The 11,508-nt window shown below is 47.1% G+C and overlaps 2 protein-coding genes across 3 annotated transcripts; both read left to right on the top strand.

Moving 5' to 3' along the window:
• Positions 1-2,647: 2,647 nt before the first annotated feature.
• Positions 2,648-3,787, top strand: LOC135595737 (uncharacterized). Its single transcript, XM_065087029.1, has 2 exons — positions 2,648-3,280; positions 3,363-3,787. The coding sequence occupies exons 1-2, from the start codon at positions 2,791-2,793 to the stop codon at positions 3,542-3,544; spliced, it is 672 nt and encodes a 223-aa protein (XP_064943101.1). The 5' UTR covers positions 2,648-2,790; the 3' UTR covers positions 3,545-3,787.
• Positions 3,788-6,930: 3,143 nt separating this feature from the next.
• LOC135595735 (glucomannan 4-beta-mannosyltransferase 9-like) lies at positions 6,931-11,456 on the top strand. 2 transcript variants are annotated; one of them, XM_065087027.1, is made up of 9 exons: positions 6,936-7,886; positions 7,963-8,061; positions 8,267-8,519; positions 9,730-9,840; positions 9,931-10,067; positions 10,159-10,272; positions 10,350-10,549; positions 10,619-10,813; positions 10,893-11,456. In XM_065087027.1, exons 1-9 carry the CDS (start codon positions 7,557-7,559, stop codon positions 11,053-11,055), a joined length of 1,602 nt encoding a protein of 533 aa, XP_064943099.1. In that variant the 5' UTR covers positions 6,936-7,556; the 3' UTR covers positions 11,056-11,456. The 2 variants fall into 2 exon arrangements, with proteins under 2 accessions (XP_064943098.1, XP_064943099.1); XM_065087026.1 differs by having other exon boundaries at positions 6,931-7,886; positions 10,350-10,813.
• Positions 11,457-11,508: the final 52 nt, after the last annotated feature.

Below are 11,508 nucleotides of genomic sequence, written 5' to 3'. Positions count from 1 at the left end.
GATACACCATAAATGAATGAAACAGATATTTATAGTTGTTTAAGAATAACATTACCCAAATAATGATCAAAATTTGACTCATTACAATAAAAATAGTGTAAATAATCTAAACGGACTCTTAACCTCAATCAAACTAACTGCATGCCTACCAACTAAAAAGAATATCATTTGCAATGTTCTTTAATAGTTTTATAATATTTTGAGTGCCTAAAAAAATATTGTAATACAATCGAAAAATACCGTAATGAATCAAATAAAAACACTCAAGGATCCATCCACTAATGGACTGATTTATAGGCTGTCTCTGAAACTAATAAGACTTTTATCGATTTTATTGAAAATTGGAGGCACCATTTGAGTAAACCAAAACTAGGGGTACCTTTTTCCGAAAAGAAAAAAAATTGAACAAAATCATCATGCAAGAAATGTAGTTTTTATCTAACTCATATACTTATTTTTCCCAATCAAATACGTGATCTGAGAAGATGACGAAGCATAGATCAGCGATTGATTCACATATCACTTCGTCTTCCATATGAGATTAATCGATGAACATATATTCAAAGATTAATTTTGATTTCTATCGATTATCGATCAGAGAAGGACAAAAGTTCCTATAATGCTAAGGGTTGTTATAAAGACTTGATAATCATTGATATCGAATGACCATTATAGTTATATCATTGTGCTAATCGTGTGAATCACTCGACTAAGATATCGACCCAATAAGATCATTAAATATATGTCAAACTAATGATAACACGATATACTACTTATGACATGATAAACTTTCTAATGCATGAGAATTGTACCAATATGTGATTTAAAAAATATCAATATTTATACAGTTTTAGGGATTCCTTTGTGATGGGAACATATTTCTTACCATACTCATATTATTTATTATTTAATAATAATAATATTATTATTAGATTCAAAGGTTCTGTATTGACGGAAGATTCGTACATTAGTTCTTTTTTCTAGAAGTCGGATCGATGTACGTTGTGGACAAGAAAGTTCACTTTTGGCAATAAAACACGTGCCAGAGAATATACCTATCAAAGGACGAAACATCAGCATATTATGACCATCGACACAGCATGTAATAAATTATATTATACCTTCTCCTATTACCAAATCAACAGCAACATAATCTACGCAATCGTATTATAATAACAACAATCGTATTCGTCTTGATTTGGCAAGTAGCTCAGCTTATTCCATTTTCACAATCCAATTCAATGAGATGACCAAATGTCTCTCTTGTCTTGCTTTTGTTTAAACGTTTGAAATCATAAAGTCTAGTGTTACTTTATATTATAATTGTTCGAAAGGTTATGCGATTGGAATCCAAACCAAATGTAGTTTTTGGGCTTATGTATAGTGAGTGTCAAGAAGATGAGTACATCAACATATTATTATGCAAAAACTATGTTAGATACGTGCTTGACAAAAGTTCTTAATACTTATGCAAATTATCTTACAACTCAATAAAAACTGTCTCATATACAAAGTGTTCATTGGTTTAGAACTCATAATATTTCAATCAAAGTTCTTAATACTTATGCAAATTATCTTACCTTTTTAGAACTCATAATGTTTCAATCAAAAATATTTATTATGGTACCATATTATACATATAAATCCAAAGAATAAGGCTCGAAGGCAAGACACCCACCACCCAACTGTGTCGCCTGGGAATCATCCTCTGTGCCTCTCCATTGATTCTTCATGTGTTCGAGGCGATCGCTGCCGACTCTCTCTCTCTTTCTCTCTCTCTCTCTCATGCATGCATGTTGCGGTGGCCGCAAGTGAAATGAGCTGATCATGATAGCCCACGGCTGTGTCAAAGCCACCTTGAACCCGGTCCATCAGAAAAAGCTCACCAAACCCGGTCCAATTGGGCTTCACTAAGCTAATATAACCTTTTTGGGCCATGATTGGGGTTATGATGACATAGTTAATTTGCGAATTAGCTAAATGTCACTCATTTTTAGCGATAATATAAGTTAGAATTTACGGAATTGAAGAGCATGGCAGTTGAGAATCTAAGAATAATGTTGGATTTCTAGCAATTAGCTCGAGCCGGCACGGCACATGTGATTCGCGTGCGCTTCAAGTTAATATCTGGGCGACATGGGCCTCCGCCTCCCCCCTCGCCGTCCCCGCCGCGACAACGATCGGGAATCTCCACGCGTCCCACATGCTCCCGTCATTCACATCTCCGCTTATCTCTCGGCTCCATCCAACTCGACTTTTGTGGTCTCCATAGAGTTTGGCCATCCTTGCTTCCTTTGTTCGCTTGGAACTCTCACCAATTATTATAGACAGGATGAGGCATCAGTTGCAGCCTCCCCCGGTCGCGGGAGCTTCACAGTGGATGGCCGACGAGGGGAGGTGACATGCACCCGTTGGCCAACCCAGAGATGCATTTCTTGGAAGGAACCGACGGTGTGTGTGGTGGGCTTCACCACCACGTCCGCTCCGTGTCTTTTATCGTGTGTATAAGAATCCCAATCATCAGTGGTCTCCAATCATTGTCGATCTCCCTTCTCCGATTCATGTTCTCGAGAATTTTGGATGGACGTATATACGGGATATCTCGAGAACAATTACACCATCAACTCACGTTTCTTTTCCCTTCCATGGTGGAGTTGTCCCTTCCTACCTTCCTTCCTCATTGATTGGTGAGTTTTGTTGGCTCGAACGCTTTGCTTCCGCGCATCATATAAAGCAAGCAGAAGCGTGGAAGCTAAGTGTGGGGAGGAGGGACGACTCGGCCCTGCGCCGATGGCTCCGAATCCGTCGCCGTCCACTTCCACTGCCGCCATGTGTTCCTCCTCGCAGCCCAGGAACCTCCGCAGCGGCCCGGAAGAGCGGAGCGTGGGGGTCAGGAAGCACCCTCCCGAGCGCTCCGCCTCCTTCCACGGGCGAACGACGACGGCCTTCCCGCAGGAGCACCACCAGATTCGGCGACCCAAGACCCAGCCCAACCTGCTCCCCCGCGGGGCTAGGAGAGGTGGAGCGGCAGCGGCAGCGGCAGCAGCAGCAGGAAAGCTGCCGCACGAGGTGGAACGGAAGGTGCCGACCAAGGTGCTGGTCAATGTGACGGTGCAGCGGAGCCTGGGGCCGGTGCAGGTGATGGCATCCACGGATTGGAGCGTCGGGGACCTGGTGGCCGCGGCGCTGCGGCTCTACGTCAAGGAGGCGAGGCGGCCCCCGCTGCCCACGCCGGAGCCCTCCGCCTTCGGCCTCCACTACTCCCAATTCAGCCTTGAAAGTAAGCAAAGACCGTCACCGAACACCCAACTCTTCCTGTCCTCCTCCGTCTATCATCTGATGATGTCGGCGATTCCCATCAGGTCTGGATCCGAAGGAAAAGCTGGTTGACTTGGGCTCGAGAAACTTCTTCCTCTGCCTCAATCCCCAGACCGAAGCAGCAGCTTCAACCTCTTCCTCGTCATCTGGTTCTTGCTCGAAGCAAGCTGAGAAGGCCTCAAAGATCGGCATCTCCTGGTTAAGTTTCATGGATTGCTTGCTGTAGCTGGCGTTCTGCATCATCTACTCCTTTGTGGTCAGTTCGTTCGATGATCTTCTACTGTGACTATGATCGTCGTTGTTGCAATTATTGGGTGGTGCTTTGTCTCAGGCCGACCTAAAACAAAGCGCAATCGTGCCTGTGTGCACTTCCGATCATGCAGCAAGATATACTATTTGTGCATCGTATGCGTATGTACATATTGTAATGCCATTAATATAATTACTCCATCCAAATATCCAAATATTATACTGCTGCGTACATCGGCGACTATGACGCGTAATTTTAGCTCGAATCTCGTGTGTTCTGCCGTTTAGGTGGGCCCAGTCACTACTAAATCTCATCGTCAGTCGTGGAGACGCGGGAACCACAGATCAATCACGCCGGGAGACGCCACCCTTGACGGTGGGTGAGGAGATGTGATCAGGTGGTCAAGCGTTTAGGGTCCCCATGCGTGGGTCCCACCACGTAACACCGACGGTTTACGGGTCCCACTTATCAGCCACCCTCGCCGGTCGGCCATGGCCGACAACAACCACATCCTGTGGATTAGAATAGTCGCCAACGAGAGCGAAATGAGACTGAGAGTTCGGACTCGTGAGACAGAGAGAAAGATAAGTGACGATGACTAATATACTTCCAGTTTGACATTGCATTATACCATCTACATTTTCAACAAATTATTGTTGTCCGCCACCTTTCAAATTATTTTCCAAGAAGGGAAACGTCACAGTAATTACCATTATTAATATGACCATAGTTACATGCAATTGGTAACTTTGCGACGTTCATGCGATAAATAAATATTAACACAGCTTAGTTAGGTTAGGAGATACCTAAAATCCATTATGTTGGGCATAATTAACCATGCTTTACGCACAATTAAATCCATTCTTGATGGGCTATTTGGATCACATGTGGGCCGGGCGAGTTGCCGAGCCCACCTGATTCAACTGCCTCATGATTGAAGAAAACTCGAGTCCGACCCGGTCTGGTCTAATTGGTTCACCGAGCCCGATTAAATTGGCAAACGGAGCGGACGAATGTACGATTGATCAGCACGGTTCTCAAAGCACGATGGAAGGGGAAACCCAATCATGGCCTCGTCGTTCCAAGTCAGTGGGCATCGGCTGTGGGGGCCCAGAGGGTCCCTTCCAGGGCCCACAAACCGAGTGATTCTCTACGAATAGGTGCACCACCATCCTCGTACTATTATATAGGGATTGCGCCACGGAATCTGTTTTCTTAGGAAGCACGGAATGTGATGCAATGTAAAGGAGTGCAGAAATGGATGGAATGCCACACTTAATTGACGCCACAACACGAAACGAGACCGATTTGATGAGCTCGATCAACTAATTAGTCACAATCGGAAACTGTATACGACGACAATAAGATCAAATCCCTATGCATTTGACGTGCTTTTAGCTTAATTTTATCCTCGTTATTATCATGGAGAAAAGAGGCTTGCGTTAGTGCGTAGAGAAGCTTAGGTGCATTCGATCGAGTTGAGCTGTATCATTCATGTGGCACTTGTGCGATATGGTTTCCTGCATTCCGTCATCGTTCCGTGATCGGTTTGGTTGATCCGACCAGAGAAGAAAGCATGGAGTAATACTTGTCTTCCTTTTTCCAAAGACGCACCGACACCATCAAACCCTGACCCATGTGTACTTTCCAAGGCCATCTCCCATTCCATGATGTCTCCTCCATAGATCACGTCGGCTGTTGGCTCTTGTGGTCGAGCTGGATGCTATGTTTCGGTCATTGGAAGCGTGGGAAACAAACTGCAGGGAAGGAGTTTCCAGCTTCTACGGTGATGGAGACGGCAGGGAAGGAGTCGCGAGGGTTCGCATGTGCTTTCGACCTAACCGGCGTCCTAAATGCGACTGCCATTGATAAGGACTTTGGGCGGGAAGCACACGTCCGCAGCTGCTCGGCCGAGTGACAACCCAAAGAGACACTGTTCATACAATGAATACCAATCGCACGGAGCTCGTGCCTCTATAGATCCACATGTTCTCGCTGCATCCGACTTCAATTATTGGACGCGGATCTGGAACGAAGAAGCCTGTTCGTTCTGGAGCACGAGTAGCTCGCTGCCGACGAAGTAGGTCTTCGCGTTGTGGCATGCAACACACCACGATGATTGATCACACTGCTCGACTCTTCTGCAAGCCTGGAATCCACACCTCTGCAGCAGATCAAACTCCAACTTGCAGACATTGCCATTGAATGCAGTGTGGATGACGAATGCACCCGCAACTTGACGTAGTTGCATGGGTATATCACGTTACATGCATGTGGTTTGTCGAGTCTAAATGCAGAAATGAAACAGGAATAACACAGTCTCCTCCGCTCTTACTTTTTACTATAATTCGGTGGCAATGGGACTCAAATTTAATGAGGTTGGTGATCCAAAAACCATCAATATCATCTGACATGCGGATTCAACTTATCGATCTGACAGGATTTAATAGCGAATTATTGATACATCAACTCGCTATTGTCGTGATGCCATCGCATGGCAAAGATTATTCGTCATGGGAACTTTTCTTTAGTTTGAGTTAGATCGAATCTTGAACAGAGAACAGTAATCCACGGAGGTGATATCGGCGACAGGAAGGAGGCCGATCACATGCATGTTGGATTCCTCGCTACGTATGACTGACTCGAATGTTGGTAACTGCGATGCTATCGTGCATGCTTTCTTGCACCGCCAGCTCATCTCGGTTGCGCTCCGAACATTGATGCACGTGGTTGCCTTCTTCCACTGTTCACCATCGTGATGATGAACCCTAGTTTGATGTGTTCCGTCGTCAACGTTGCACCAGCGAAACCTCGCATCTCCCGCATTCTTTTCTGCAAATAAGCGAGACAAGATCTCGTGCACTGTGGGGCCAAACCCTAACCGAGCAGGGAAGGCCGCATTGCCGCTCCAAACACTCTGCCGCAGGGGGATGCATGAGTCACACGTGTGAGGTGCGTGGGAGACGGAGCAGGAGGAGTACGTGGTCGGTCGTCTTCTCGGTGAAATCCAGCACGGATATTGATGCATCGAGAGCGCAGTAGATGCTGGGAGTCACTCACTCCACCAATATTGCGAGTGACGGTGCTCCTATTCAAGGAGGAGAGGTAGAAAGAGACAAAGTGCGAGTGCAGGAGGCTTCGGTTGGGATTTTAGCAGTCCAAAGCGAATTTAGCAGTAGAGAGTATTATTATACGTGGGGGAAGGAAGCAGACGACAGCCTGCATTTGCGCCTGGAACTCTATTTCTTGCTCTTCTCGTTTGGGTCTCTGTAACCTTCACCCAACATTAATTCACCAGTCTTTGTCTCTGTTCTTTCTTTTTTGTTTAAGGTGTTTATTTAAGGAGTGTGGTTAGGACCTCACAGTTGGGGCTTCCTCCTCTTCCCGTGGCCTTCCTTTCCTTCTTGGAGCTCTCACGTTAGGATAGCAGGAGGGAAGGAAGAGCATGCGGACGTAAAATGCGTGGCAGATTCCAGTAGCCGAAAAGTATAAGCAACACCATCAATCATCTTTTTTTCTCCTGCTTGTTACGTTCTTTCTGTTTGATATCGTCTGTCGTCGGAGTTTTGGAAAGGACCAGGGGAAGAGAGGGGATCCTTTCTTTCACCTGCGTTTGTAGTTCTGCTTCTACATATCTGTTGTTGTTGGGGTTAGGTTTTGGAGGGGAGACAGAGACCTAAAAGAAAGCTACATGTCGCCTTAGCTGTTCTGTCGATCGCTTCTTGCACTCTGCCTGCTGTTCGTTGTCTCGAATCCGTGTGTTGGGAAGAAAGAGAGATCTGGCGACAGTCGGCTCCACCGCATTGTCTTGGCGTAATTCCTCAGCAACAGTTGCAGCAAATCTCTGACGATTAATAGTTAGCAAGACAACGAGCTTCTACTTCAAGAAGAGGAAGAGATCCGCCCTTTAAATTGCCTCCAGAGCTACTGGTTGTTCCCCAAGTGCTGCTTTCTTTCCCAGCTTTCCTCTGTTTCTGGCTGGGGAGAGATGGACAGGCTTCCTTCGACGGCCCGGCTCCCGGAGTCGTTCCAGGGGACGAGGGACGACATCGGGGGACAGATGGGGATGGTGTGGCAGCAGATCAAGGCGCCGGTGATCGTGCCCCTTCTGCGGCTCGCTGTGTTCCTCTGCTTGGTGATGTCCGTGATGCTCGTCGTCGAGAAGGTGTACATGGCCGTCGTCATCGTTCTCGTCAAGCTCTTCAGCAGACGGCCCGAGAAGCGCTACAAGTGGGAGCCCATGCGCGACGACCTGGAGCTCGGCAGCTCAGCCTACCCCATGGTCCTCGTCCAAATCCCCATGTACAACGAAAAGGAGGTGCCTCTTCCTCTCCACAATGCGCGCTTGGTTCTCTGCTCCTACGTTGTTCGGGAACTCAAATGCGACTTTGCAGGTCTACCAGCTCTCCATCGGAGCTGCATGTGGCCTCTCTTGGCCATCGGATCGAATCATAATCCAAGTGCTAGACGATTCCACAGACCCAGTCATTAAGGTAAACAAAGTCGATGCAGGCATTTACAGTGCTTCACGGGGTTGGATTAGAGCAAGAAAAACTTGATGCAGTCCACTATCCATCCATCTTCTTTAGTGTCACCATCAGTGGATCCCTTATGGGATGATTGGGGTGTACTTAGCAAAAGCATGGGTCGGTGGCGAGGATTATGTGTTGGATGATTGAAGGTGGTTGTACAACGCAGGATTTGGTGGAGTTGGAGTGCCAGCGGTGGGCGAGCAAGGGCGTGGACATCAAGTACGAGATCAGGGACAACCGGAGCGGCTACAAGGCCGGGGCGCTCAAGGAGGGCATGAAGCGGAGCTACGTGAAGCACTGCGACTACGTCGTCATCTTCGACGCTGACTTCCAGCCCGAGCCCGACTTCCTCTGGCGCGCCATCCCCTTCCTCATCCACAACCCCGACGTCGGCCTCGTCCAAGCCCGATGGAAATTTGGTATCTTCTCCTCTGCCAAGCTAATTGACTTTCCATAGATTTCTCTTTCTTCCGATTCTGATCCATGACCATCCTCGATCTCCGAGTGGAGCACATGGATTGGATGGATCGACTGTGATTCTGGTGGTGGTGGACCATTGCTTCTTTACGTCGTCTGCCATCTGGTCCACTAACTTTGACTGCAGTTCCAGGGTTAGCTGGACTAAGAACCATAGGTTTCGGGTGTCGGTGGCTGTTCTTCTTCTTGACTCGCCATCTTCTCTCATCCACCATGTTTCATGCCCTCCGCAATACCCTTTTTTGCTTTCCTCCACGTCTCGCTGGGGTTAAAGATGTTGCAGCGTCGTGCCATAGTACAACCATTTCTCGTGGCTTCCCCGGGCCTCATGATTAGTGCAGGTCTGTGCTATAATGGCGTTCACGTCCGACTGTCTCCGTCACCCTCTTCCTATCCTTTCTCCGATCTTTGGCGTGGGAAAGTGAATGTACTTTTGGATTCGTTAAACCTCATCTCTCTCTCTCTCTGTTTATCTTTTGTTTCCTCATCCTCATGTGAGGTAACAGAGGACCCAAATCTGAATCCAAAGCTCATATGGAGACGCAGCGGAGGAGGGCGGTCCTCCAAGGCTTGTTCTCCTACAGCCAACAAAGTGACAGCTTTGTCTCTCGGAACATCACGTGCCCTGAGCAGAGGACAAAGCTTGTGGTCTTCCTATGCATTACTTTGGGTAGAGAGCAATGCAGAGCAAAGTTCCAAGTGCTGCATCCCATGCATGGTGTCATCGTAGACAGAACAGAACAACAGCAGCCAAGCTTACCTGCTCAAGCAAGTAGCAAAAACCCAAAGTCTTGTTCTTGGCCATAGTCATCTGACATCCCATGTGCATTGATTCCTTTGATGCTACCATCTCCCAAGATGATGCATGTCTGACAGTGGACCTCCACAGCCATTCCTCTGCCCCAGATCTATTTCCATCTTCCGCCGACACTTCCATCCATGTTTCACTTAATTGTGCTACTCAACAATGGGGCCTCAACTTTTATAACCCAACCGCATCGATTTATGAACAAGGTAGCACCATCTCGCTTGCATGGCTGCATGGTTTTTGACTCGAGGAAGACCTTCCAAGTTCATAGGTTGACCTGGTCGATTGCTTTGCCGATGGAGCACCCTAAATGCATTTTGTGCTGATTCTACGTGCATTTGCAGTGAATTCGGATGAATGCTTGATGACGAGGATGCAGGAGATGTCACTTGATTACCACTTCACAGTGGAGCAGGAAGTTGGATCCTCCACATACGCCTTTTTCGGCTTCAATGGTGAGCCTCCCTCCCCTCCTCTGTTCTCATATGAACATGAAGGAAAGAAAGGGGGTAATAAGATGATATAATTGGCCCGTGGTTGTGCAGGAACTGCCGGAGTGTGGCGGATTGCCGCTCTCAACGAAGCTGGAGGTTGGAAGGACCGAACCACGGTAGAGGACATGGATTTGGCTGTTCGAGCAAGCCTCAAGGGCTGGAAGTTCGTGTTCCTTGGAGATCTCAAGGCAATTTACTTGCGGCACTACTGATCTGTCTTGTTCTTGTTGGCATAGGAAAAGGATCACTTGATGACTGGTCGCTTCACTGAATCTACAGGTTAAGAATGAGCTGCCGAGCACATTCAAGGCATACCGCTATCAGCAACACAGGTGGTCTTGTGGCCCAGCAAACCTATTCAGGAAAATGGTGATGGAAATCAAGAACAACAAGGTCAGTTCACTATATAGAAGAACATGAAGATGATGCAGAAATAGCTTTCTGCGCTCATTTTTTCTGTCACGATGCAGAAAGTAGGTCTGTGGAAGAAGGTTCATGTGATCTACAGCTTCTTCTTCGTTCGGAAGGTGGTAGCTCACATCGTGACCTTTGTATTCTACTGCATCGTTATCCCTGCGACGGTGTTGGTTCCCGAGGTAGAGATACCCAAGTGGGGTGCAGTCTACATCCCTTCCATCATTACCCTTCTCAATGCTGTCGGAACCCCACGGTATGAATCGATCTGCTCGCGAGTTCTCCACCATTTACCCTTCTCTAAAGCTGCTTCGTGCGGTGACAGGTCTCTTCACTTGCTTGTGTTTTGGATCCTCTTCGAGAACGTCATGTCTCTGCACAGGACGAAAGCAACCTTTATTGGCTTGTTGGAAGCAGGGAGAGTGAACGAGTGGGTGGTCACCGAGAAGCTGGGGGATACCAAGAAGCCCAAAATGGCTGCCAAGGCGGCGAGGAAGCTACGAATCAGGATCGGTGACAGGTGCATAGACTTGTGTGCTTTGGATGTGGAATCGTACTGTGACTTGTGCTCATGTAGATCGATCTCATGTCGAAACCAGATTGCATCTGCTGGAGCTGTGGACGGGAGCTTACCTCTTCGTCTGTGGGTGTTACGATGTGGCCTTCGGGAACAGCCATTTCTTCATATACCTCTTCCTCCAAGCAATGGCTTTCTTCATCGTGGGTTTTGGTTACGTCGGCACATTCGTTCCCAGCACCTGAGCAGCCGCAGTGTGCATGTGTTGCCAAAGGCTTCGCACGACTTCATCTTCTACCTCGATCAGCTTCGTAAGTTAGAGCAGCCTCAGGTGTTCGTTGCAATGCCGCTGCTTGAAAGAAACCATTATTTCTCAGCAGGGGGAGAACACTAGGATGCTCGTGTGAATATACAGTCAAGCGAGTACCTGTGTGGTGGTCTATAGAAACCTAATAAATACAGGAAGATGAAAGAGGAAGATGAACGGGTAGGGAGAAAACTGGGTAGTCTGATGAGGATTGTGTGCATTCAGAATAAGCCTTTTCTTCTAGATGAAATGGTGATGGTTTGATTTCTTTAGGATGTATTCCTTGTTTGAAAGGTTCTGATTGAGAATTAAAGGAATAAGTTGATAGATTGAAGGTAAGCAGTTGCTTTTGTATTATTTTGTTCCTGCAGTATATTATCTGCAAATATAA

Source organism: Musa acuminata, chromosome BXJ1-10, assembly GCF_036884655.1.
Source record: "Musa acuminata AAA Group cultivar baxijiao chromosome BXJ1-10, Cavendish_Baxijiao_AAA, whole genome shotgun sequence".
Classification (NCBI taxonomy): domain Eukaryota; kingdom Viridiplantae; phylum Streptophyta; class Magnoliopsida; order Zingiberales; family Musaceae; genus Musa; species Musa acuminata.
This window is presented reverse-complemented; position numbering and strand designations above follow the sequence as displayed.

What these genes read in the sequence shown, in the direction of transcription:
- LOC135595735 (XM_065087026.1), top strand. Translation starts at nt 7,557, where the DNA reads ATGGACAGGCTTCCTTCGACGGCCCGGCTCCCGGAGTCGTTCCAGGGG. An exon ending in CCATGTACAACGAAAAGGAG is followed by an intron (nt 7,887 to 7,962) that starts GTGCCTCTTCCT and finishes GCGACTTTGCAG; the next exon opens with GTCTACCAGCTCTCCATCGG. An exon ending in CGCCTTTTTCGGCTTCAATG is followed by an intron (nt 9,841 to 9,930) that starts GTGAGCCTCCCT and finishes GTGGTTGTGCAG; the next exon opens with GAACTGCCGGAGTGTGGCGG.
- LOC135595737 (XM_065087029.1), top strand. Translation starts at nt 2,791, where the DNA reads ATGGCTCCGAATCCGTCGCCGTCCACTTCCACTGCCGCCATGTGTTCC. An exon ending in CTCCCAATTCAGCCTTGAAA is followed by an intron (nt 3,281 to 3,362) that starts GTAAGCAAAGAC and finishes GATTCCCATCAG; the next exon opens with GTCTGGATCCGAAGGAAAAG.